Source organism: Peromyscus maniculatus, chromosome 20 (assembly GCF_049852395.1).
Source record: "Peromyscus maniculatus bairdii isolate BWxNUB_F1_BW_parent chromosome 20, HU_Pman_BW_mat_3.1, whole genome shotgun sequence".
In the NCBI taxonomy this organism is placed as follows: Eukaryota; Metazoa; Chordata; class Mammalia; order Rodentia; family Cricetidae; genus Peromyscus; species Peromyscus maniculatus.
This window is the reverse complement of record NC_134871.1, coordinates 27418127-27445985: the sequence shown is the minus strand read 5'-3', so window position 1 is coordinate 27445985 and position 27859 is coordinate 27418127. Positions and strand designations below refer to the sequence as shown.

At 40.2% G+C, this 27859-nt stretch overlaps 1 protein-coding gene across 8 annotated transcripts in view; it reads left to right on the top strand.

Annotated features, from left to right (window-relative positions):
• The first annotated feature begins 7983 nt into the window (after positions 1-7983).
• The window catches only part of Vps13b (vacuolar protein sorting 13 homolog B), a 568282-nt gene continuing 548406 nt past the window's right edge, over positions 7984-27859 (top strand). For all 8 annotated transcript variants that reach the window (XR_013046389.1, XM_076555926.1, XM_042264499.2 and 5 more), the window contains exons 1-3: positions 7984-8124; positions 8276-8450; positions 16869-17012. Coding sequence is in view for 7 of the 8 variants with exons in the window: in XM_076555926.1 (XP_076412041.1) it covers positions 8304-8450; positions 16869-17012 (291 nt within the window). In the remaining variant the exon portion in view is untranslated. The remainder of the gene's footprint in view (positions 8125-8275; positions 8451-16868; positions 17013-27859) is intronic.

The window sequence follows — 27859 nt, the reverse complement described above, 5'->3', positions numbered from 1 at the left end:
CAGGGACTTGCTCTGACTAGAGACAGTGGAAAGCTGGGCACTGATGGAGAAACCGCAGCTCCCTGGCTCGGCACGTGTGTCGTATACAGTAGAACAGCCGAACAAGGACATGGGGTAATTACATACAGATAAACAAGGACATGGGGTAATTACATACAGATAAACAAGGAGGTGGGGTCAGCTAATCTCGTAGAGACGAGCTGTGTCTGTAGTGGAGTAGTTCAGAGAAGCAGCCCACAGGGAGAAAAGAGGCAGGTGCCCTCTGGGCAGTTATCTTGAGATTTCATAGGAATGGATAGGATAAATCTGTTCATTTTTGTAAACAACAACAAAAAGCACCTTTAGGACTTGTTTATCTATTTTGCAGTGCTACAGAGTGGGGGTTGATCGCAGGCCTTGAGCACTGCCCCTCAGGTACACCCTCTGATTTCCCTTCTCCCTTCCTGAGGTAAGTGTTTTGCCCCAGGTGGCCTGGAACTGGCTGAGTTTCTCAGAATGGTCTTAAGCTTTCAGTCTTCCTCCTCCTCCTCCTGCTCCTCTTCCTCTTCTATGACAACTTCTTTTTTTCCCCTAACTTTTCAAGGTTGGGTTTTTCTGTGTAGCCCTGGAACTTGTTCTGTAGTCCAGGCTGGCCTTGAACTCAGAGATCTGCCTGCTTCTTGTTAGTATTCTGACCTGCCCCTTGGAAACCCGCCCCTTGGTGCCGCCCTGTGTCTTGACATAAAAGCCTCATTTTAAAGAAAAGCCCCTCCCCATCCTGTCTCCCCTCTTCTTCTCTCCATTCTCAGGTGATGTGCACACTTCTGCTTTCCCTCCCTTCTCTCTCTCTCTCTCTCTCTCTCTCTCTCTCTCTCTCTCTCTCTCTCCCTGCCCCCCATCTTTCTCTTCATCTCTCTATTATAATAAACTCTCCACACATGGATGCAGTGCCTGGGTGTGAGTGACTGTTCCATGTACCGCCCGCAGCAGCATCTGCCAGCCATGTTTCCCTGCATGCGGGGGATACCCTGGCCCGGCCAGCTGGGGTCCCCCACGAGATATATCACAACACTTCTGCCTCCTGAATGCTGGGATTAAAGGCACGCACCACTACTGCCTGGATACTTTAGATCTTTTTGGCTCAGGCTCTCAGGTCCTGGAGTTACAGGCTGTGCCGCCATGTTCAAGAGATTGTATTTGTGTGGCTTTGCATTATACTGACATTTAACAATACATTTTCCATTCTTGCATGAACACTTGCGTTGAGCTCCCGCCCCCCTCCCCCACACTAGGCTTCTCTGTGTGTAGCCCTGGCTGTCCTTGAATTTGGTCTGTAGACCAGGCTGGCCCGGAACTCACAGAGATCCGCCTGGCTCTGCCTCCTGAGTGCTGGATTAAAGGCATGTGCCAACACCACTCAGTGCTTTTTTCCTTTTTTTTTTCTAATTAAATTTATTTATTTATTGACTGGTTGTTGTACATGCATACACATGCGCATCTGTGAATGTGTGCCACAGAATGTGTGTGTGGAGTGTAGATGTAACCAATCGTCTTTTTAAAATAAGAAACACAGAGCCAATGTAAAAGAGAAAGCCGAGAGGTCAGAGCTTAGAGATAAAATCTTACCTCCTGCAGTGCTCCTAACTTCCCCGAGAGAGGGAGGTACTTCTTGTGTCCCTGTTTAAATAATCTTTCTGTTCTGCCTTCTCATTGGTTGTAAACCCAACCACATGACTGCCTCATCACTGCCTGTAAGTACCGCCCTCCAGGTCTTAAAGGCGTATGTCTCCAATACTGGCTGTATCCCTGAACACACAGAAATCTACCTAGCTCTTTTAACCACCACGCTCTTACTATGGCTCTAATAGCTCTGACCCCAGGGCAACTTTATTTATTAACATAAAATTAAAATAACATTTTAGTATAAATAAAATATCACCACAGTGGAGGTTGGAGGACAACTTACCAGTGTTCTCTCTTTTTACCATGTGAATACCGGGGATTGAACTCAGGCCTGCCCACATCCAGGCCTTATTTTTTCCACTTCAGTTCACCCTGTGTAAAAGCCCACAGACACACCTAAGGATGCACTCATTAATGCCTTAATTGCTTCTTAATCTAATTGAAAAAACTAAATTGTTCATCACAAGGTCACCCCTGGTTACCTCGCTACCCAGACAAGCACTTTCACATATACATAAATAGCTCTGTCCTGGTCATCCCCCTCCATCCCGTTTGCTTCCCCGACCACTGAGGCTCTATCCCTACCCTCCAAAAGGCTCTTTGTGTCCCATGGATTCCACTCCCTCTGTTTTGAGTCTCTCTCCTCCCTTGAGGGTTCCTCTTCCCCCTCTTGGTCCCCTCTTTACTTTTGAGATCCTCTCGATCTAGATTCTACATAAGTGAGAAAACAGGTGTTTGTCTTTCTGAGTCTGGCTTAATTCATCTAACGTAATGACCTCCAGTTCCCCTTTTCTGAAAATATGATATCACTTTTTGTTTATAGCTGCCAAAATTCCATTGTGTGTAAATGCATTTTCTGTATCCATCCGATGCTGATAGACAGCTGGCCTGGTTCCACTACTTAGCCTTTGTGATTAGTATAGCAATAAACATGGAAGGATGTGTGGTCCTGGGTGTGTTGGTTGGGACTCCTTCAGCTTCATACCTACAAGTGCTATAGTTGTGCTGTATGATAGTGCTAATTTTAGTTTTTTGGGACCCTCCATATTTTTATTGTGGCTGCATATTTATACCAGCAGGGGATAAGAAGTTCTCTTTCTCTACATTTTTGCTAGTATTTATTGTTATTTGTTTTCTTGTTGTTAGCAATTTTGACAGGGATTAGATGGACTCTCAAAGCAGGTGTGTGTGTGTGTGTGTGTGTGTGTGTGTGTGTGTGTGTGTACGTGTACATGTGTGTATTATGCATATGTCTTGTATAATATTAGCGGGACCAGCCTTAATATTATACATCCCAGGGGCTCAGAAGAGAGAACTACTAACGGCGAGGACTATTTTCAGGAAATAGAATTTCAGCACACCAAGCTCTATAGTTCACTTGCTTTAATTCCTCTGGCATAACATCCTTTATACAGTGCTTCAGTTCTGTTCTCATGCCTAGCTCCTTTCTTGCCTGATTTCTCTATCTATTACTCCCTCTAAGTTCTATCTTAATTCTCTCGTCTTAATTCTGCCTCAACTAGGTCCTTTTCAGCTTGTTCTTACCCAGCTAGTACTTCCCCACCTGGCTCTTCCTCATCTTCCGTCTCATTCCTCTAGTACTCTCTTCTAGCCCTTCAATCTAGTTCTTCCCCATCTCAGTTTGTTCCTCTCAAGTTCTTACCCGTCTAGTTCTTTCTCCCATACTCTTTTCTCTTCTCCATCTTCGTGCCCTGGAAGTCCTGGTATATAAAGCCAGGCCTCCAGGGTCAAACAGAGGGGTGATAAGAATCATTGAGAGGCAATAACCGTTAATTATCATTTGCAACCCCAAAGGGAAGTGACCAATGGGGAAATGAATTAACTAAAGGCTGAAGTCAGGTAATATCTAAGAAGAGGGAATCTTATGTGCTCAACTATAGTCTTAAATGTGATTGGTAGAAGATGTTAAGAATCTGTAAGTTGCTAGGTCAATGGGAGAAAATAAAACTGTCTTCTTTTTTCCTGTGGCTCCTATCTGTCCAAGCTATCTGCCGTTTTTTCTGCAGGGTCGGGGAAAGTGTGCTCAGTTGCTAGGCAACCTGTGTACAGCTAGATGCCTCTGGTGATAGTTGAAGGGAGATCTGGAACTGGAGGTAAGGTTTGGGAAAGGAGGAAGTTAAGCTTAATTGGCACATCCGCCAGGCCTTATCAAACAGATAGCTTGGATGCTTATGTCTGTTCTAGAGAGTACAGCGGTATCTCTGATAAGGTACTTTCCTCCATCTGGGGATGGACCTGACTGGATGCTGCCAATGATGATAATTACAGGGAGGCTTGAACTGGGGTTCTGGCTGTGCATAGCTGTCAGCGAAGAAGGTTATCTAAATATTCCCAGAAGTGGTTAGGTAAGGAGTTAAAGGTCTATAAAGTTAGTAAGGCTGTAAGAAAGGGGGGTCTGAGCTGAATTGTGTAAAGCTATTACTTAATGTCCACCTGACTTAGGCGGTGTCTCTTTGTGGAATTTACCTTAAATCAGGAGACTTTCATGTGGACTGTTACTACTGCTAGTCCTTGAAAGTGGCCAAGAGAGATATCTGATTCCAGAGAAAGCCTTTCCTGAGGCTGTTCTCCAAATACCTGGAACGTGTATGTCCAGAGAGTGATCAGTCCACACTGTTAGCCCTTCTTAGGAAAAAGTCAATTGGGAAAACTATGAAGGCACACATGATTTTCATAACAGAAGACAGCTGATCTATAACAAGTCCAGTAACACCAAAAGCTCCTTGGAATTTGGCTTCCTCTGGAGGAATTCCCTGATCCCTCCAGGTAGTGACTTTGCCATAACCAGCTGAGTTCTTATGATGTATTCCTCAGGCCCACAGCACATATGTGCCTGTATGAGTGTGCATATGTGTAAAGGTACATGTGGAGTTTGAGTATCTTCCTCTTTTGTTGTCTGTGACAGCTATTCTTGGTCGTAAACTTGACACACTTTAAACTAGCTCTTGAGTTGGGAAGACACACTTTCAACCTTGGCCACATCTGCTGGAAGCCTACATAAGGCCATGGAAGAGGGAAGCATTTGCTCTTTGCCTGCTTGCTCTCACCTTGCTGGCAGGTCCATTCCTTCACTGGCATTGGAGTCTACTTCTGTGGAATTCTAGTGTACAATGAAGACTAGCTAAGACATCCAGCCTTGTGGACTGAGCAACTATTGGATTCTTGGACTTTCCATTCATAGTCAGCCATTGTTGGGTTAGCTAGACTGCAGCTTGTAAGTCATTCTAATATATATATTCATTCTAACATATATATTCATTCTATGACATATATTCTAATACATATATGTCTGTGTGTATACACGTGTGTGTACATACATTATATATATATATATATATATATATATATATTCATCCTGTAAGTCTTGTTACTCTAGAGAACCCTGAATAATAGAGATTTTGGTACCAGGAGTGGTTCTAGAGCGACAGAAGTATGATGATGAATCTTTTAAGTATCTGGAATTGGCTTTTCAGGTTGCCCACACTCAGTTATCTTAGCCTCTCCTGGGAGCTCAGAAAGGATTCAAAGCCCGTGATGTGAACTATTTTACAAACTTAAAGAGATAAATGCATTTGATTCTCTTGATTCACTGATTGTGGGTGGCGACGGATTTATTGATTCTGTACATGAAGCTTTTTGGCAATTTTGGGAAAATGATGATGCTGGCCGGTTGCTCTTAGTATCTCTGGATAAACTGACAAGGGACAGGGATGAAGCCAGTGATAAAATTGGCTCCAGAGATGTAGAAACAGTGTAAAGATTTCTGAGTGTGTCCTAAAAGAGAATTTTTCCAGCAGCCACAGAGCCCACGTTGCAGAAAATCAAACCCAAGTCCTCATTACAAGGCTGGCTGAATTACAGTGAAAACTCAAGTCCCAGCCACTAAAGTCAGGACATTAACTGGTAAAGAATGGGACCCTTAACTTGGCCTGGGAATGTGTGGGAGGACACTACTGAAGCTGAGAACCTTGAACCCTCAGATTCTCAAGGGTTTATCTTACCTGAGGAAGTAGTACCCTCAGCCCTCCTTGAAATATTGTGTAACAAATTATGCCTGAATTTAGGCTAAAAATAAATAATTACCTCCTCATAGTTCTAATGTATTTCACAAATTCAGGGGTGTCCTCCCTGGCTCGGATGAGGAGGGGTTTCTGGGTCAGTCTTTTCTCTAATGGTCCAAAATTAACTAGCAAGCTTTTGATGGAGAACTTTCTCAATTTGCTAACACAACTACAGATCCTACAGCTAATCGCATGTTTACTGGTGGGAAAGCTGAGTTTCTGCTCAGCCCCCTGTGCAGATGCAGACTGAGGGCGTTCCTGTACAACTACTTTCTACTCAAGAGAGACTTCAGAAAGACTTTGTGCACATGTGATATTTGGGAAAGCCTACTCATTTGATAATATTGGTGAAAAGGAATTAAATTTATTTTAACTATGTATAGAACAATGCTCAATTGAACACAGGTGGATAACTACTAATTTTTGATACTACAAACTGTGCCCGGATAATATTTTTAGGCTAGGGATTTGGCACCTTTTCCTGGTTACAAAAGAAAAATGACATGTTTAGCCTTCTACACATTATTTTTTGCTAAAACATATTAGTCACACTTATTGCTGCTTATTTTAAGAATCTGGCTAACATCCTGACAATGTTTTATTAGATTGTCACACATCTATATGTTTAGTGGAATTATTTTTGTTTTTGTTTTTTGAGACAGGATTTCTCTGCATAGCCTTGGAGTCTATCCCAAAACTCACTCTGTAGATCAGGCTGGCCTCTAACTCACAGAGATCTGCCTGCCTCTGCCTCCCGAGGGCAGGTGTGTGTGCCACCACTGCCCAGGCTGTGGAATATTTTTTTAATATTAAAACTTCTCAGTCATAGCTTCAACCTAGTTGCTGTTCAAGTGATGCAGGTAACTTAAAATGTTTATTTTGCTAATTAAGTTTTCATAACTCAAATTACATGGTTATTTATTAAGGTATTTGAGGAAGCAGCTGCTATGAATTAGCAATTGCTGCTTTTCTGCGTGTGAAATCTAATACATTTATTTTCACTATTAAAATAAACTTTGGCATCTCCATAAATCTCATTTTTTACAGCAGTCACCAATTCTCTTTCAGGAAATAGTAATTTTTTTTTTTTTTTTAAATTCTAAAGAGTTTTAGGCATGAGTGGGTACTGAATAACCTATACAGGAAAACTATTTTCAAGACACAATGTTTTCTTCAGAAGTTGCCCAAAGTAAGACGCTGGTAAAAACAAACCAAACCAAACCAAACCAAACAAACAAACAAACAAACAAAACCGACAACAAAAAAGGAGACAACTTATCCGGTACTGTTTCCACCCACTCGGGGTACGTCTTCCAAGGTGGGCGTCTGAGTGTCTGCTGTTAGCCTACAAGTGGCTGCAAAGAAGCATTTTATACATCTATTTCACAACATAACCCACACTGGCCCTTAAAACGGAATTTATTCCTTCTCGGTTATCTCACTTTTGACCCAGGGCTCTTATTTTGGTACTTGCTCAGCTTTTTGGGGAGCCCCATATCGGACTGTAGTCTTAGTTGCCCAGTTACCGTCTCTGGCCGTTTGTCCTCCATTCTGTGCACCTGCACTCGCTAACTAGGGATTATCTCCCCATGCTTTGAGGAAGGAAAAGAACGAGCTTATGCACACGGTTGCTCTAAGCGCATTCTCAACTTCGTGCCCTCAGCCCAATAACTTCCCAATAAACTTCAGTTGTAAATTTAAATCTTCCGCCCTACTTAGCTCCTCCTCCCTGCCTTTTACCTCCACCTCCCGGACCCGGGTCCCCTGCCCAGTTCCCCCAGCAGCCGCGGGAAGCAGCCGCCTGTTTTCAGCGCTGGAAGAAGGAAGGCTCCTGCCTCCCTCCGCCGCAGAGCCCCGACGTCCGCTGCTCCAGTCTCCCGGCCTGCCCTGGGGCGCCTCCCCGCCACCGCCTCCGTCGCAGCGCCACTTCCGGATCCCCGGTGCCTCCGCTTTACCGGTCCGCTCCCCGCCCCGAGCGCTGCGGAGAGGTCGGTCGGAGCCCGGGACGCGGTGGCAGCGGGGGTGCGGGCCCAGCCCCGCCGGAGTCGTCCCGGGCAGAGGCTCCGAGTCGCTGGTCCCGCCGAGAGAGCCTGTCGGACAGCGAAGCGGGCACACCCGGAAGTGGCGCGGAACGCGAGCGGCGCGGCGGCGGCGGCGGCCAGGTGCCCGGAGGTGGAGTGCGAGCCGCCGCTCTGTGGCGTGTTTGGCTTCGCCGCGGGTGCGGCGCCTGGCGCGGGCCGGACGCCAGCTCGGCTTCGATGGCCGGAGGTCCGGCTGCGCTCCCGGAGTCGACCGCCTCAGGGGCAGGCTGGGCTGCGGCGGGGCCGGAGTGAAGGGGCCGTCGCCTCCTGTCGCCGCCTCTCTGCCCACTCCCGGCCAGGTGAGGCGCGCGGGTCGCGGGGAGGTGGCGGCCGGACGCGGAGGGCGTTCCGGGGGAAGCCTGCCGCTCGTCGGCCTGCCTTCCCGAGGAGAAGTGCTTCTCCATTCGCTGCCCGCCGATTCAGATACATTTCTGTCTGTACCCCTTTCAGGATCGGCCGCTGAGTCCTCACTTCGAAGATGCTGGAGTCGTACGTAACTCCGATTTTGATGAGCTATGTGAATCGCTATATCAAGAACTTAAAGCCCTCGGATCTCCAGCTTTCACTATGGGGCGGGGACGTGGTTCTCAGCAAACTCGAGTTAAAGTTAGATGTCCTGGAACAGGTACGTCGTACAGCTGTCAGTGGAAACATCTTGGGTTGTTAGACATAACCTGCTTACTATGTTTTGAATGACAAGTTTCCTGCTGGTGTGTTTTGCTGCTGTGTAGCTAGAGACTTCATTTTACAGAAATACCTAGCGAGGGTTTATTCTATTAGGATTCCCAAAGGTTTTCAGCTGATAGGAAAACAGTTCTGTTCTTGTTAGCAGAATTTTTCATCCTGTTTACTCAGTTCCCAAGCCTTGCCAACTATGCACAGTCAGTTTTATATGAAGCTGGAAAACATTACATTCTTGTTCTACTCTTGGGCCAGTGGAAGAGTGAAAGACAGCAAGGTCGCACGCATGTCAAAGAAAGTTCGTTCCTTTACCAGGAAAAATGACATTACCCACGGCATCCTCAGAGATGGTGTAGACACAGGTGGAGAATGATGATAAAATTGGAAACATCTTTATTAATCACTTCTTATTATTCTTAGCATTGAAACGATCTGATGCAAATGAACTGTGACTTCAAAGTTCATATGTTTATTAATTCACTTACCACATTTATCAGTAACATATGCCAAGTACTTCTGTTCTGCTTGAGGATCCAGGTTATCTGTGGAAACCAGCTGCTCTGTAGGAGATAAGGGAGGACTTGATCTGATGGTGAAGATTTTCATAGAGTACTCTTTCCTGTTACTGGATAATCTAGATCCTTCCTCAGTTCTCCTCGGGCTTAATTGGATGTCTTAATATTTTCATTTACAGTTTTAAAAAATGATAACAAATCTTAAGTATAATAGTTCAACTTTCAGGATGACTGTGTCTGTGAATTTACCATCAGGATGAAGACACAGACTGTTTCTAGTACCCTACAAGGTTCTCCTGCGTAACTAATACACCTCACCCCTAAGACACTGCTAATCTCATTTCTGATGTGTGTTTTACACATACAAAGAATTGAATTTGGAACTCATGCATGCTGGTCACATGTCCTGCTGAGCTACATGCCCTGGCAGTTAGATTTCTGTCAAGAAAGAGGTTTTTGCTTTTTATAAATCTAAAAAAAAATTATTTATTTTCCTATTCTTGAGTCTCCGCTACACGGAGTGATTTCTGGTTTCTGTTTACCCCTTCTTTACTAACTCCCATATTGTTGTGAGCAGTAGTTTGTATAAGATGGTCACAATTTAGCTGGGTGGTGGTGGTGCAGTCTTTAATCCCAGCACTTGGAAGGCAGAGGCAGGTGGATCTCTGTGACTTTAAGGCCAGCCTGGTCTACAGAGTGAGTTCCAGGACAGCCAGGGCTACACAGAGAAACCCTTCCTCAAAAAAAAAAAAAAAAAAAAAAGCCACAATTTATCTTTTTTATCAGTAGCACTTTTGGTTGTTTATATTTTTGGCTATTATAAAGAAAGTGCCTATGAACATTCTTATATGTACATTTTTATATACATAAGCAGTGGTTTTCCTTTAGTATATACCTAGGAGATCGTCATATGTTTGGTTTTAATATGTATTGCCAATACTATTAAACTATTGGCAATACATATTAAAATAACAGTGTATTAGCAGTCACACTGTGACATTTTTAATTATTTCACATTTTTATTCCTACTTGGTATGTTTGTTGCTTTGAATATTTTTGGCTTCCTAGTGGGTGTGTAGTGATATGCCATTGTATTGTCTTTGAATATCTCTAATGCTTATTGGCTAGTTATTTGGATCTCTTTGGTAAAGTAAATTCTGATTTTGTCTTTTCTTTTTTTTTTGAGACAGAGTAGGGGAAAGAATGAAATTATTTGTCTTTTCTAATTGCTGTGTTAGAATTGATTTTGTTTATGTTGTTTTGGTTCTGGGTATTGGATCCAGGCGCTCACACGAATTAAGCCTGCCTTCTGTGAGGAGGCTGCCCCTCCAGCTCTGTTTTGTGTCTGGGAAATGAGTTCTTTGTCAGATGTGTGTTAATATCACATCTTCCAATTTGTCACTTGCCACGGTTACTTTCTTAAAAGCATATTGATGAATAGACGTTTGTAAATCTTTTGTCCATTATATCAGTGTTTTCCTTTGTGCTTAGGGCCAGTCCTGTCTTGATTAAGAGATCTTTGTTTTTCTAAATTAGCGAACAGATTTTGGTGGGTTCCTTCAGATTGATAGCCTATGTACACTGTTATACCATTATAAGTAATGCTAGTTTTATGTCTTTTAAGCCAGTTATTTTTTTAATTAGTATATAATGTTTAGATACCATCAACGCTTATAGTTTTTATTTTTGGTACTGCATGTCTAGAAACTCTTAACAAAATGTGAGCAGATGTGATGAGAATAGACTTCCTTCTTGTCAAATTGGTTCTTGCCTTTCCTGCATGGGTCCTGGGGAGTGAACTGAGGTCATCAGCTTGGTTGGGCAAGCACCCTACCTGCTGAGCTACAAGCCTACCTTCCACTAGTATTTTTTATTTTTATTTTTTAAGCTAAATTTATTTTTGAATTTATTTTAAGTGTATGATTGTTTTGTCTGCTTGTCTGTCTGTCTGTGCACCACATTTGTACTTGGTGCCATCAGAGGACAGAGGTGTCAGATTCCCCTGGAGTTAAAGATGATTGTGAGCTGCCACGTGGGTGCTGGGAATTGAACCTGAGTCCCCTACAAGAACAAGTGTTCTTAGCCACTGAGCCATATTACTTTTGAGGTGTCTTTTTTTCTTTTCAGTTTTGCTAGATTTTGCCTTATGTATTTTGTGACTTTCTTGTATATTTTATGTGTTCTTCATGAATTGATCTTTTTTTTTAATCACTATAACATGTCCTGTTTGACCTTTTCTTTGGTTTATATGGTGTGGCTGTGTGTTTGTGTGTATGTGTGTATTTATGTGTTTGTAAGTGTGGTGTTTGTGAGCATGGCATAAGTGTGTGAGGTGTGTGTACATTGGCATGTGCATGTGTGTTCGTGCCTCTGTGTGTGAGTACTGCTCTATCACTTTCCACTATTTCTCTAGGCAGAGTATTTACTGAACCTGGAGCTAGCCTGATGGGTGCAAATCCCAGCAGTCCTCCTGTCTTTCTTCTCCCCCCAGTGCTAGAGTTATAGGTATGGCTGTGCCTCTTTTTTTTTCCTCCATGAGTCCAGGGATCTGAACTGGATGCTCAGATTTTCTTAGTATGAACTGTTACTCACTGGGCCATCACTCAGGCCCACCCCTATTAGATTTTCATATTTTGGGTATGGTTTCATGTAGTCCAGGATAGTCGCCAACTCTTTTGATCTTTAGTAACATTTTTCTCTAGATCCCCTTATGATGTCTATCTTATCTGATAATGGTATAATTTAGCTTTCTGTAGTTACTGTCTGCACGATATGTGTGATGGCTAATCTTCTTTGTTCACTTGCCCAACCCCGAGGAGAGAAGCTCAGTCAGGAATTGCCTTCATCAGACTGGCCTGTGGGCCGCCTACTGTGCTGCTGTGTAAGAAAGGCAGTTGAGCAAATGGGGAGGAAGGTCAGTCAGCAGCGTTCTCCATGGTCTCTGCTCCAGTCCCCGCCTCGGCTTCTTTTGGTGATGTACTGTAACTTGGAAGCCACACATCTCTCCTCTTCAAGATGTGCTTCTCACAGTAACAGAAGGCAAACTAGGACAATATATATTTTGTTTTTTGTTTTCACCACACTTGTATTTTCCTATCTGAAGTGTTTCTTTTGTAGAGAGTATATATTCACATCTCTTATGTTTTTAAATCGTCTGACAGTCTGCCGTTTGGTTGGAGTATTTAATTCATATATGTTCAGTACTTACATTTTATATGGTTGTATTTTTATCTTTCATTTTCAAATTACTTTCTGTTCTTTTGTCATTTTTTCCTTCTGGTGTGCCTCTGCCATTTACTTTTGTATTTAATAGAGATTTTCTCAGCTCCTTATTCTTTTGATTTCAAGTTACTTTTGAGTTACTGTCTTAGTGATTGTCCACAGGATTACAACATGCAGTTGATTCACCACACTCTGAGATTAATGAGAACCTTCATTTCACTTCATTGTGTGCCTTTTTGTGGGGATGTGAACAAACCCCATTTACTTTAGACACTAACAACGGAGCAAAGAAACGATTCTGCTAAGTCCGGCTTGGGGAACTAGTGGGAGTGTGAGTGTCCCAAAGGCACCTGCACCCCTAAAAATCCCACCTTAGCATGGGTGACAACTCATGTTTGTTGCATCCCTGGAGCTCACTGCACAATTTGCAAGCTGCCCTACCCAAAAGTCTCTCCTCTCTCCAATAATTATTTATTACTAACCTGGGGCAGGGGGGTTGTTAACCATCTAACATTAAGAGCTTTCTAACTAAGGTACACTTCATTAGATTTTTGAATCCAATATGTCTTCCTTCTTCCTCTAGGAGGAAATGTTTTCATTTAAAAAAAAATAGCCCAACAAGTCGCTCTAATACACTTGGCCCTTGAAAAACCCCTTTTCTCGCTGCTGTGTTGTTTTTGAGGGGAGCATGAGCAGTGTCCCTTGACTTGAGCAGGGCACTGATGACAGAAAAGAAACAGGTGTACCCAAGTCCAGCTTGGGGAGCTTGTGAGCGCCTGTAGCTGCTTCCAGGAACCTGGGTGAGGAGAGCAGTGTTTGTCAACCTGTGGTCTCGACTCTGCTAACAGCCCTCTCACAGGGGTTGTTTATCAGATATTTACATTACAATTCATAACAGCAAAATTAGTTACGAAGTAGCAACGAAAATAATTTTATGGTTAGGATCACCATCACACAAAGTGTATTAAAGAGCTGCAGCATTAGGAAGGTTGAGAACCACTGATTTAGATTATAATGGGTGAGGGAAAGACAGCTGCATCTTTGAAATGTTCACTCAGCGTAGGTGATATATTCCCAAAAGCTGCATCCCTGGAACTCTCTGCACAGCTGGCAGGCAGATCAGTCACAGAGGAGTCTCTTCTAAGCAACAATTGTCACTCTTGATGTATCATTGGGGAGGAGCCTTGTGACTCTATTCTGAGATTCCTGAGTCTTGAAAGTTAGGTGAGCTTCTCTGTGTCTCTAGGAGGGTGTGTTTCAGTTTCACAGAAACACTGCCCAGAATCCCCTTCTGTACTTGCTTTCTTCACTGGAAGAAGAAGGAGGAAAGAGTACCTCAATTGTCCATGTATAACCATCGACTTACCTTTGTTTCTGAGCGGGTTTTCTTTATAATTTGATAGGACTTTGAAGAAATTCTTTTCATATTCTGCTAGTGGTGAATCTATTATTTATTCCTTATTGATTTATGTGTCTGCAATTACATTTTAAAAAGTGTCCACATTAATAAGGAAGGAATCAGAGCTCACTGGTTTGGGTTTGCATTCTGTGATGGTTTGAAGGTTGACCGTCTTCTCATGTGCTCGCTGGCACATGTAAAGAGGGTCAACTGTGTAGACCAGGCTGGCCTTCAACTCCGAGAGCCACCCGTTTCTGTCCAATTCTGGGGTTAGAGGGGTGCACCACTGTGCATGGCTCCTCCATCCATTTTAAAACAGGATTTGGTTGTTAGATTTTAGAAGTTCTATACAGTAGATACTAACACTTCTCCAGATAAACGGTTTTCATGTGTTTTCTCTCTTACCTGTTGTTAATGTGGGCCATTTACTCTGTTTTCTTTGCTGTTCAAAGGTTTTAAGTTAGATATAAAGTCACGTGTTTTGTGTTTGTTGTCTTTTATGTTCATTTAATATTTTAAATTTATATTTATAAAAGAACACCCCCTCACACACAATTATAGCTTACCTATAATAAGTAATTAGTTTTATAGATAAAGTCCTTTGTTGCCTAGTTTGGTCTTAAACTTGATCCTCCTGCCTCAACTTCCCGAGTAGCTTGGATTATAGGCATGGATCACTGTGATTGACTTAGATTTCTGAGAGATATTCAACTCTCAACTTAAACCTTGGCTAGCAATATCCCATGTACAGCCGTGTACAGCCGTGTACAGCCATGTTCAGCCATGTTCAGCCGTGTACAGCCGTGGTCAGCCGTGTACAGGTGTTTTAGGAAGCACCTCTCCCACTCCTTTCCTGACGTGTAGTTCTCATTGTCAAGCCTCACACCACGCGGTAGGTACTTTGCCTCTTTAGCTCTGTGTGTGTGTGTGTGTGTGTGTGTGTGTGTGTGTGTGTGTGTGTAGATATTCTAGTGGAGGGTTGCGAGTACAGCATTTTAAAGATGTAGCTTTGTATTTCTAGGAGTGGAAATAACAGAAAGGAAGTAATTTGTTGTTGGTTACTTGAAGATCTAGGTACAGTAATCAGCATTTGTATTTTACCCTTTTCAAAGTAGATGCACCCTTGTTTATCACAATACTTTGTTATAGGCGGATGTTTCCTGTCCCAACTGCCCCGTCCCAAGTAATCGACTCAGAGACTGAATATGAATTATAATGCTTGGCCAGTACAATAGCTCAAGCTTATTACTAACTAGCTCTTACAACTTAACCCATTTCTATTAATCCACGTACTGCCCAAAGGCTTGTAGCCTTTACCTCTATCCCATTTTGTGTGTCCAACTCGTTCTCTGTCTGGCTGGAGACTCCTCACTCCACTCGTCTTCATCTCCCCATTTTCAGTTTAGCTTTCCTGCCTAACTTTATCCTGTTCAGCTAGCTATTGGCCAGTCAGCTTGTTGATTAAACCAATTACAGCTACAAATCGTCACAGTGCACAAAAGGGTTTTTCACAGCACTTTGTAAACAATCTTATTGACAATCAGATGATTACTAAATATAGAATTTGATTTGTACCTCTGACATGGCCTGTATGGCTCATAATTCCATTCTCTGATGTATTCCATTTCTAATGTAGAGAACTGCTCGTGTTTTAGTATGTTGATAGTAGCTCAGTTGATGAATTAGCATTCTGATGACACTGAGTTCTTGAATTTAATGAAAGTATCTTCTCTCTGAGAAAACTGATTTGTGTCCATAGACTGCAAGTTTGTTAGACATTTTGCAAATACATTGTTGCACAAGTCAGGAGGTGCAAGAGGTGGAAATGTAACCACTCATTGTGATTGAAGACAGTGTTGGTAAAGGAGGTAGAAGGGAGAAGTATTTAGTAATATTGTGTTGTTGTAAATACTGATTAGCATATAATCTTGTGCCAGTGGAAGAGTATTTGAAGACGTTATTACCTCTTTAAGCTTACTACAATGAGATGCACTTATTAGTAAAGGTTAGTAACAACAAAATTTTAATAGTCTGGTTTTAGGCAAAAAACAAAATAAAACAGCAACAACAAAAAAATTCTGGTTGTATTCATACATTTGACCCACACTTATATAATAATAGTAATTATAATATTAGTGCTAGCATCCTTAGAGTGAGTTCTGTGTGAGAAAGACAGTTTAAACACTTTTTATGAATGAGCTGGTTAATCCTCAAAACTATTGTTCTAATCTAAACATTGCAGATAATGAAAAGAAGGCAGATGAGACAAATTTGTCCAGTGTGACTGGGTTAGTACATGACAGAGACAGGATTTGAATCCATGTCTGATGGTTCCACAGTTACTGGTTTTAACCACTTACCTGTACTTAGATGTATTTTTATTATGTTATGACACAAGTATTCAGGCAAAATATTATATGTTTAATAGTTATTAAGTTTACAAGTACCTGCAGAATTGTACAAATGCAGTAAATATAGTTTCTTTGATTTGTTGCAAAAATTTTATCTAAAAGTGAGATTAGTATGAAGTGATTTTGGTCAAATTTATGTTTATTTTTTTAAATCTTTGCATAATAATAGTGGAAAGCAATTGGAAGCATTTCAAGTTGATACCCTCATCATAGCTAGGTTAAATATTTAATTAGGTACAGCACAGTAGATTATCCAGTCCCTTTCGTCAGGTCAGTCTTGTGTCTCCAAGTAGACCTCTTTTTCAGCTTGTTTTAGGGACATGTTTGGAGGCATGTTGTGAGAGATAGGGAAAAAAAATACCAAAAAGACTCGGATAGCCCAAGTCTTGCTGCTGACTTCTTCTATGATTGCTGCTACTCCAGCATTTATAAACCTGTATCATGTACCTGGATGGTAGACTGTTCCTATTTGGCAGATTAGGAAACTGAAACCTGGAGAATTTAAATAACTTTTAAAATGTAACTTGTAAAGCACATTTTTGTAGTTTATTATTACCTATAGTTTAACTTTTAGTTTTTCGAGACAGGGTTTCTCTGTGTGTAGCTCTGGCTATCTTGGAACTCACAGAGATCCACCTGCCTCTGTTTCCTGATTAAAGGTGTATGCTGCCACTGCTGGGCTGATGATTCTAATTTTTGATAAGCAGTAATGCCTCAAATTTTTTTGAAAAATTTCTTTTCCTTTAAGAAAGGGGCTTATATATGACAACACTTTAAATATTTACTAACTTTTATTTAATATTTTGTGTTTTAAGGAACTGAAATTACCATTCACTTTTTTAAGTGGCCATATTCATGAACTGAGGATTCATGTACCGTGGACAAAACTGGGCTCTGAACCTGTGGTAATTACCATCAATACAATGGAATGCATCTTGAAACTTAAAGATGGAATCCAGGTAAGAAACTGCTGAGCCTAGCTGTTACTGTTAACTACTTTCCACAGTAATTTTATTTGCTTTCGGGTAGGTCAGCTGTCACATAAATCTTGTATACTTAACTTTCTACATGTCCATTAAAGTAACATAATTATTTACAAAGCTATTTTTAAATTTTGGTAAAGTATCTAAAGGGTGTTTTTATATAAAGTTTGATTAGTCAGTTGTAACCCTACTAGGGATCATGTAGAGTTCTCATTCCCTGTATCGTATCCTCAGCACACTTGATCTTTATTTAATTGGTTGTCTGAGACAAGATCTTGCTTTGTAGACTTTTGTGCTGGAACTCTTCTTGGTATGCTTGCGCATCATTGCCTGATTGCTTTCTAGTCTTTTTTTTTTTCTTTTGCTTTCTAGTCTTAAGAGAATTGATAAGTATGATTGAAATGCCATTCTTTATAAGAATTATAAGACAGTTTTAGTGTATCTTAAGTAGATATACTATGTTATCTTAGATAAAAACTTTTAATTTCTGGGAAGTTAGGGTTTTTTATGAGCTAAAAATTATTTCCTATTTGGAGTAAATACTTCGTTAGAGTAACTCATTGGGCTTCTATATTTTTTTAAAATTTGTTTATGTGATCTTTGATTCTAAATCTGTATTATCCATTTTCACTTAAATAATGTGATTCTGGGAAATAAATAGACCAGTGTTACATTCTCACAAAAATTTATTTTGTGAACTTTTAGTATTTGAGATTTATTTATAAATCTGTAGTTATATTGCAGCTGAGTTTCCTTTTATACTTATACTTGGTAATTAGTAGTCCTTAACCATCATCTGTTACTTGGATTTAAGTTTAGAAAAAAAAAAATCTGGACTTAGTTATACCACCCATGTGGTGTTGTACATTAAAAGAGGGAAAATTACCCAAACACTAAGCATTTTTTCAGTGGGAAGGTACAAGTTTCAAGGCCAGATGTCCTATAAAAAACACATTTTAAACGAGACAGATTACAGCTAATTCCACAGTAGGGGCTGTGGAATCATATTTGTAACACACAACTTAGTACAGTCTAGAACTAATATCTGATATTGGTCCATGTCGATGGCTACTGCAGGCTGATGAGATTTCCTCCTTGCATGGTATTTGAGATGTGAGTTTTGTGGTATTTACAGCAAAAGGTCAGGTGTTATAAATGTAAACCACTCTCAAAACAAGTCTTTTTATAAATGTTTAAATTTTTGGCAAGAAAGAATTTTGAAAATTGCATTTGACATTTGGACAAATTATTTAGTATTATACACCCCTAGAGAGTAATACTCAGGTTTATGCTAGTGATTGGAATTACATTTTGACAAAAATCATTACAAATGAAATGACAGTTTAATGATATTTAAAACTATTTTCAGGTTTTAAGTTTTGATTAGTAGTTTGTAATAAAGTTAAAACAATGCCAAGTGTGAGTACAACTGAAGAGCTCCACTCAAAAGGAGCTGCGTAGAAGAGACGTCTTGGGAAGTTCCGGTTAGAGAGCAGGTACATATGGGCATATGGAAAAGTTAGTACTAAAATATGATTAAGAGCTGTCTGAGCCTTAATTGTTGTTATTATGCAGATACACAATTTTAACTGCTTTGCTAGGAAGGCATAGCTTGTTTGTAATGTTCACTCAGTCTCACTTTTCTAACACCTGCCTATTGCTTAATTGGTGGTGACCTGAAAGCATTACTCGTTTTTAGCCACTTAGGGAAAGAGATTTCCAGTGATTTAGTGTGACTATGGCCAACAGGGTTATAATTGACTGCCTTAACATGCATTTGTAATCCATTGTAATTACAAGACTTTTAGGATGTGAAGGTGACCAAGTTGTGTTAGATAAAATGAAGATTACATTGCTGGTCACACAAAATCATTTTTGACATTTAGAAATTCATTAGTAATGCATTTAACCATTTGCTGTCTACTGTGTTAGTCATATCTGTGTCAGTCATTGTCCCTACCTTTAAATCCTCTTGACTTGTTACTTTTGACCTATGGTTTTCTCTTTTTGGACTTCATATAACAATTTGATTCATGACATATTAAACACTCCAGTGTAATCTAGTAAAGTCCTGTGAACATAAAACTAAAGAGCTAAAACAGTAAAATAGCTGACATTTAACTGTACATTCCTTTCTTTTCTTTCCCTGCTCCCCCCCCCCCTTTCTTTCTGTTCAGCCTTTGTGGACTTGTTCTGCAAAATAGGAATAGACTTTCTACACAATTAAAAATTCTGTGATGGATATATATATATATGTATATATATATACATATATATATATCTGTATATATACATATATTTATTTTATTAAGTCTTGAAACATCTCTTCAACTTAAGTGAATGGAAATTTATTTTAAAAACTTATTCTGATTTTTGTACCACCTAGAAAGTAAATGTTTAAAATCCTTTTGTTTTTTTAGCGTCTGAGTATATAGCCCTATCTGTCTTGGAACTTGCTACATAGAAAATGCTTGTCTTGAACACACAGAAATCCACCTACCTTAGCCTCCTTAGTGCTGGGATTAAAGGCTTATGCTGCCAGACTTACTCATGTTTAAAATCTTTAAACTTAATAAGTGCAACAATTTTTAAGACTATCTATAGAATTAACTTTATTATTATTAAGATTGAAGAAATCATTTGAACTTAGACCAAAGCTTCAAAATATTACAAAAGAACTAATAAGGTTTAAAATTTTTTTTGGTTAGTGTATGCAGTTATAAACTCTCCGTGGTATTTGGAGTTATAGAATAAGCTTTTCTCATTATCTTTTCTTGCATTTTTAGATACTATGAGAATCCTTTATTGGCTTAGAATTTTTGATTAGGGCTCTGGAATTGCCATACTCTGTGGGAGCCCACAGAGGTTTCCTAGTGAGATCTGAGCTTGCTTTACCCAGCAGGGCTGCATAAGGGGATGGATTGACCATGTGTGTGGTTACTAGGTGTTTGGCAGGGTCTGCACTTGATTGTGCTTAGGGGAGGTCTTTTGTTCCACCCCTTGGCATTCCTTTAAAAAGCCCTTTAGAAGAGGCAGAAGGAGCTGGTGGATAAGGATCCAGACCCTCCCAAGGCTATCCTGTGTTCCTGTCTGTCTCTTTTTCCCCTCTGTATTTCTATCTAAATCTCTTATCCCTCAGTCCTCAAGAGTACTAAGGGGGAAAAGGTGGGGATGGTTCTCCCACAAATGGTGCCAGGAACAGGGACCCAGGGACTTGACGAAAGGGGCTTCAGGGGGCTTCATGGGTGTAAGGCATGCCAATAAGGAATTGATAAAGGTAACAGTATTTTATTCTCAGGAGTTAGGCAGTGGAATGATGAAGTTGGAAAGTGAGGCTGCACCATATATTTTTCTATATCTAAGTTTCTCTCTCTCTCTTTTAATTTCTATCTATAAAAATTAAGGAAAATTGGGCTGGAGAGATGGCTCAGTGGTTAAGAGCACTGGCTGCTTTTCCAGAGGTCCTGAGTTCAATTCCCAGCAACCATATGGTGACTCACAACCTTCTGTAATGAGATCTGATGCCTTCTGGCCTGCAGGCAGACAAAGTATTCATGCACATAAAACACATTTTAAGTATTAAAAATATATTAAAAAAATTAAGGAAAAAATATAAAGTGGAATATAGGTATATAGTGTGGGAAGAAATTTAGAGTAAAGTAGAATATAGAATTATTGAATTAGAAATGTAGTTTAAGAAAAAATTTAGAATAAGATAAGCAAAAAGGCAGAGAAACTATGTCCTTGATTTTCTAGCTATGTGGCTGTGAAAGTAAAATCCTGGGGAAGAGTCAGAAAAATCTATCAAAGATGGAAACAAACAAACAAACAAACAAAAAAAACCAAACCAACAACAACAACAAAAAACCCAAAAAACCAAAAAATGGGAAGAAAAAGATTTCCATGGAAGCTCTTGGCCTGGAGACATCTTAGAATCAAGCTTTGAGAGGCAGAGGAAAGAATTTTCCTGAGGTGGATGTGGGTGAAATAAAACTTTCACTCCTCTGATGCTGCTACTGTATGAAAACATTGTATCATCAGAATTAGTTTCTCTTTGGCCATGAAGCCAAGGAGAGGAGAGGTCTTAGGAAAATCTTAGTAATCTCTCTCTAAAAAACTAAAAGCTTTTCAGACCTTTTCTTTCTCAGATTTTTTTCCTCTTTTTGTAAGGGCAAAAATTTAACTCACTTGGAAACAACATCTATAGGTATGGAAAAATCACCTGTAATTGCTCTAAGAAAAAACAAAAAACCTCTTGGAACAGGGAAAATCGTTTTTGCTAGTCCTGTATCTCCTTCAAGGCAGTATTAGAAAAACAGCAGCCAGAGTCCCCTATGGCTAGAGCCTAGCTCGAAAGTGCAGGCACAAAGTGGAGCAAGGACAGCCTCCCCCAAGGTGAGTCCACAAAAGAGGCAGGGAGGGTCTGCTGGCATGGAGGAGCAGTGCAGCCTTAGTTCCCAAAAATCTCTCTGAAAAGGTTGAAACAACTTTTCTTTAGGTACTTTATTTTCCTTTCACTGACCTGGTAAGGTGGAAGAGCAAGCCCCGAGAGGTTTTTGCTTCTGTCACCAAAACACCTGTCCAAATATGTGTGATTGGGTGGGCACGACCCTGCTCTGGGGATAATGTCAGGTGAAGGAAATACATCTATCAATGCCAGCTCAAGGAGAATCTCCCATGGTAAAAGAACAAACACTTGACTCAAAAATCTCCCTTGGTAAAAGCAAAAGCATGAAAACAAAGTGTGGAAATGGAAATGGAAGTGTGGCATACCTGAAAGGCATCTTGGGAAACATAGTCTGTAATGTCATCTGTAGCCATGGGACAATAAAGAGAAAGGCAGTATGGGAAATGTAGTCTTTCAGCTCAAAATGGCGATACCGCCCCAAAACTCTGTTTTTTTCAACTCCAAATGCTTAGTCTTACTTCCTGAGAAGTAAGAACAGGTGAACAGCTTGGCTCTAAGGAGATTATTAAAGTGCTAATACCGTTTGTCAACAAGCTACTTTGAAATCTTTTAGAAAACAAGGGAAAATTGTCTTTACACTGAGAAATTGCTTCAGATATGAAAAAAACTTAAGGAGTTGTGCTTAAGATACAAGAGGGAAACACTGGTATCATTAAAAGCACTCGTGGTAATCTTAAAAAGCAGCTTTAAAAAATTGAGGTAATTTTACACTCAGTCAAGCTTAGATGAACTAGTCTCTGACTTAAAACTCTGAAGAAAACTTGCAGAATGATATCAAAGTTGACTTTAAACTTTGAGCTTTTGAAATGATTTGTGTACTTTCTGTTTTTGTTAAGAAACCTCTTCTAGTTGTTTGCTAATAGTTTGCTTTTGAATATAAGTTAGTTCTGTTAAGAGATTCTTTCTAGATGTTTGATAATAGGTTCCTCTTGAATATAAATTTGGTAAATAGTTCTTCTAAGAGACCTCTTGTAGATATGTGCTAATGTTTGTAAAATAGTTTCTTTATGAATATAAGTTTGTAAAATAGTTCTATAGTTTCCTTTTGAATATAAGTTTGTAAGAAGTATAAATGAGTATATGTTGAATGTGAGTTTGTGAAAAGTGTAAATGTTGAATGTAAGTCTAAATGTTTAATGTAAGTTTGTAAGAAGTGTAAATACATATAGTTAATAGTCATGCTAGTTGCAAATATGTATAGTAATGTTCATACCAGAATTATGGTGATATTAATGAACCAGAGTTTGCTTAAGTTAAGGGAATCTTTAAGTTTGATGCAGTTTATTTGATGCGATTTGCATCACGAGTTTATTGATTTAAAAAAGGACTTGGCACAGCTAAGTCTTTTATAGACATCTTAAGACTTATTCAGAAAAGAACATTCCATCTTGGTCATCCTCTACTCTACTGGGGGGTGTGGCAGCCTAGGGATCGCTGGGTTGTTCAAACTACTTGCAAGTTCCTGAGTCAGAGTTGAGTTAAGCTCTATACCCCCTCCTGCCAGAGGCTGGTGGTCAGAGATGGGCAGCCTTCTTCTTGATAGCTTCCAACTTAAGCCAAAGTATACCTGATGGAAAGCATATCTCCATGACGGGTAATGGAAGAAATAATCAAGGAGGACAAACCTAAGATAGACCTAGTCTCTCTGAGAGGCCTGAGGGGTTCTTTAAAAGATTAAGAGGAGGGACCTGTGGGAGCCCACAGAGGTTTCCTAGTGAGATCTGAGCTTGCTTTACACAGCAGGGCTGCATAAGGGGATGGATTGACCACATGCATGGTTACCAGATGTTTGGAATGGTCTGCATTTGGCTGTGCTTGGGGAGGTCTTTTGCTCCACCCTTTAGCATCCCTTTAAATAGCCCATTGGAAGTGACAGAAGGGGCTGGTGGTTAAGGATCCAGGCCCTCCTGAGGCTATCCTGTGTCTTTCTCTCCCCTCTATATTTCCATCTAAATCTCTTATCCCTCACTCCTCAAGAGTACCCTAGGGGAAAAAAATGGGAGATGGTCTCCCACAGTACTCTATTGGTTTTGTCCTTTCTTCTAGCATAGACCAGTGATGACCTTGATATAATGTAGATAACACAGTCCAGTTTCTGTCTGTAGCCTCTTTTATTTGAAGACTGAGGAGCAAGAATTTTATATATCCCATGGCTAGCACCTTTACTGCTGTTGGAAAAAGGAGCCCTTGCCTTCTTTGATGAGCTCAGTCTTTTGGCATGTATAAGAAAGAGCTCCAAAAGCTGCACACTTGTTAACAAACTTTGTAAAAATTCATTATATTATCATGTAGTTGGAGGAATATTTTTAGGTGGATCCTGTGGGTAAGTAACTTCCAGACACTGGCCACAAACCTGCCGCCTGAAAACTTCAGACCTTGGGGTTTGAGTTCTTGTTTCATGTGTTGTAACTGGAATGAACAAGTACTTGATTTTGATGTTTTCTACAAGAAGGTAAATGGAAGTATCAACAAAAGTGAACCTACTTGCAATGCATTGATTTGACTAGACTGGTCAGTAAGTCCCATGGATCCTCTTTCCTCTGTTCTCAGGCACTGGAATTACAGACAATATGGCACCATAGTCCTCAGTTTTTTCTTTTTTTTTTTACATGAATGCTGGGATCTGAACTCAGGCCCTTGTTCTTGGTGGGGAACAAGCACTTTACCAACTGATCCCCACTAGCCAGCTCCTTTTACACTTGCTGTTGTTGTTGCTACTAGGTGTTAGTTTGTGGGGTCTCTCTTTCACCCTGGTAGAAAACTTTGTTTCACAGTCTTTTTTTTTTCTTTGTTGTTCATCTTGGGTCATTTCATTGACCAGCATTATCATTATGAAATGCTGTAGCAACACAGTTCTTTGGCCTTAACTCCATAATCTTTATTTCTGTTCTCTTCGAACTAGTCTGTGGCATTGCTATTGATCTTACTATCTTCTTCCCTTTGCTGCAGATCCCTCTCCGTGCCTTCCTTCAATAATTATCTTTCACTTGCATCTTTTATCTGCATAATTGACACATTGCTGTCATTGTTTAAAGTGCTTATTTCTTTTCTATACAGCTCCACACAATTCTTCCAAGAAGCACAAAAATGAAAGGTGAAATTAATATACAACCAACCATTTAAAAATGTACAACTTGCTGGGCGGTGGTGATGCATGCCTGTAATCCCAGCACTCGGGAGGCAGAGGCAGGTGGATCTCTGTGAGTTCGAGACCAGCCTGGTCTACAGAGCTAGTCCAGGACAGGCTGCAAAGCTACAGAGAAACTCTGACTCGAAAAACCAAAAAAAAAAAAAAAAAAAAAAAAAAAGTACATGTAGATGTACCCAATCGTCTTATTAAAATAAGAAACACAGAGCCAATGTAAAAGAGAAAGCCGAGAGGTAGAGCTCAGAGCTAAAATCTTACCTCCTGCAGTGCTCCTAGCTTCCCTGAGAGAGAGCTACTTCCTGTGTGTCTGTCTTTAAATAGTCTTTCTGTTCTGCCTTCTCATTGGTTGTAAACCCAACCACATGACTGCCTCGTCACTGCCTGTAAGTACCGCCCTCCAGGTCTCAAAGGCATATGTCTCCAATACTGGCTGTATCCCTGAACACACAGAAATCTACCTAGCTCTTCTAACCACCACGCTCTTGCTATGGCTCTAATAGCTCTGACCCCAGGGCAACTTTATTTATTAACATACAATTAAAATCATATTTCAGTACAAATAAAATATTACCATATTTCCCCTTTTCTATTTTAATAAAAAGAAAAAAGGCAAAAGGTTATAACTAACAAAAGAAAAACTATATACAAAAGTACAATAACTATATACAATATATACAAGTAACAAATACCTAAACGATGTCTAGTCCATTTGTATTTGACAAATCAGAGAAAATAATTCCCTTATCTATCCTATTTTAGTAAGTCCAAAATGTATGTAATTCACTTTTTATCCTAATTATCTTCAACTATAACTAACTAATCTTTATCTCCCTCAGAGACTCAAGAAGGAAATAATATTAACTAACAAAAATAAAACAGGAAGTGCACAAAAGCAACTTCCAAAAATTTTGTGAGTTGACAGAAACAGCCAGCTGCCTGGGCAGTCACCTGAGGTTTCTCAGCAGTGTTGGGGCATCATCTTCAGCCTATAGGCTTATCGTATCTGACAGACTCATTTGTGAAGTAGGTTGTACACAAGGTCAACAGTTCAACCTCACATTGGGTGAGAGCAGTCCATGTACCAGAAACACCTGAATTCCACTAGTGTCATGTTATGATTCGGGATTTTAAATTCTGGAAATTGTTGACGGTTTTTTAATTCAGCTGTCCATTCTTCTTGGCTGTGTATATATGGCTTCATCTCAGCATCCCCTTCTTCTCCACATCCCTCTACTAAATGCCAGTCTACTATTGAGAGGCATGAGCTTTCAGTTGTTGTTCCATTGTACAACAGAAGCCATCGGCCCACTGCCTGTTCAGCTGCCTTCGAAGAAAAGGGCACTGTACCTTTTCCAGATTGCGAAGGCCACTTCAGAGATGGTGCCATATTGTCCTGGCCTCAGAAGATGCCTTCTGATAAAGCCATAACCACACTTGTTTTGGCAGGAATCGGTAGTCCTTTGTTTCGTGTTGTCTGTCCATTTTGTGCTGTTGATTCGAGGATACTTTGTTGTCCAGTGGCTAACTTTTGCCACAATGAAAATTAACTCCATATGCAGTTTCTTCAATGCCCATATTTTCTCTGAAGTAGATTGGTACTGCCAGGAGCCGACATGTCTCAAAAAAGAAAAATTTCTAAGTTATTAAAACATTTGAAATGCCATATTCGGTAGATCTCTGAAGGGTTTGAAGATGACCTGTCTAAAATATATCTGCTCAATTTTTAAAACATATCTAATATGACTGCAATTTCTATTGTAATGTCTAACTACTAACTTTCATTTCTTTATATCCTAATAGTTGGTAATAATGTAAAGTATTTAAAACTAGTAATTGTCTTTTTCTTTTCTTTTCTTTTTTTAAACAAGAACCTTAAATCTAATCTCCTTTGCTTAGCCTTTTTCCTAACCCTTGACAACAACTTGTAACCAACCCCCCTAAATAATGAAAATTATCCCAGACCCAAAACCCATTAAAAGAACCAAAAAACCACCCGCCCCACACTACCTCTTTGGGAATGTGGGCGTCATATTCTTAAAATTGCATCCTGCTGGGTATGGGCGAAGTTATCTTTATCCTGAAAGAAAAATTTTAGGTTAATTGTCAAATTCTAGGAAAGGTAACTATATCCTTCATTATTATCCAGTCTGTGTATAATGCTAAAGTTCAAGGTTTATCTCAAGTCCTTATTCAAGTAGTCTTTGAGATTGGATCATCTCAGCTAGTCATCTCAAAATTGCTCTGAGGTCTGTTACCATTCTCCATTTACCAGATTTCTTTTTAATAACAAATACAGGAGAATTCCAAGGGCTGGTTGACTGTTCAGTATGCTGAGCATTTAACTGTTCTTCTACCAGCTCTTCTAAAGCCTGGAGTTTCTCTGTTGTTAAGGGCCATTGCTGAACCCATACAGACTTGTCTGTTAACCATTTTAAAGGCAGAGCTGTTGGTATCTTTGGAAGATTACCAGTTATTGTGCCCTGTTCTTGTATAATATGGATGGCTGGTGACCACTTAAAATAATGCCTTCTAATATTTCTCTCAGAAACATGTGCTAGTTTATGATTTGTTACTGAGATTGGAGGGATGTTAATCTGAGTATTCCATTGTTGCAACAAGTCTCGACCCCACAGGTTCATAGCTATGTTAGCCACGTATGGTTTTAATTTTCCTCTCTGTCCTTCTCGACCTATACATTCCAGCCATCTTGCACTCTGTTTCACCTGAGATAATGTCCCAATTCCTAACAGTTGAACGTTTACCTCCTGAAGAGGCCAAGCTGGATGCCAAACTTCTGGTGCAATTATGGTAACATCCACACCTGTGTCTACAAGACCAGATAACAAAACACCATTTATTTTTATCGTTAATTTTGGTCTCTGTTCATTAATAGAAGTTTGCCAAAAAATTTTCTTTATGTTTTCTCCTGAATTTTCTATTCTCTCTGTTTCATCATCCTGACCAGCATGATTTATTCCAATAGGCATTTGGTTATTTAATCGCTCTGAGCAGGGATTTCCTCTACAGCTGCAGAAAAGGTTTGAACTGGTTTTGCTATGGGGGCCTGCATGAGGCCCCTCCGGAAGTTTCCCGAAAACTGAGGCAAAGGATTACCCTGTCTGTCCTTTGTTCATCTACATTCGTTGGTCCAGTGTTTTCCCTTACCACACCTTCTGCATACTCCAGAAGGAAGGGGCATTCTGTTGC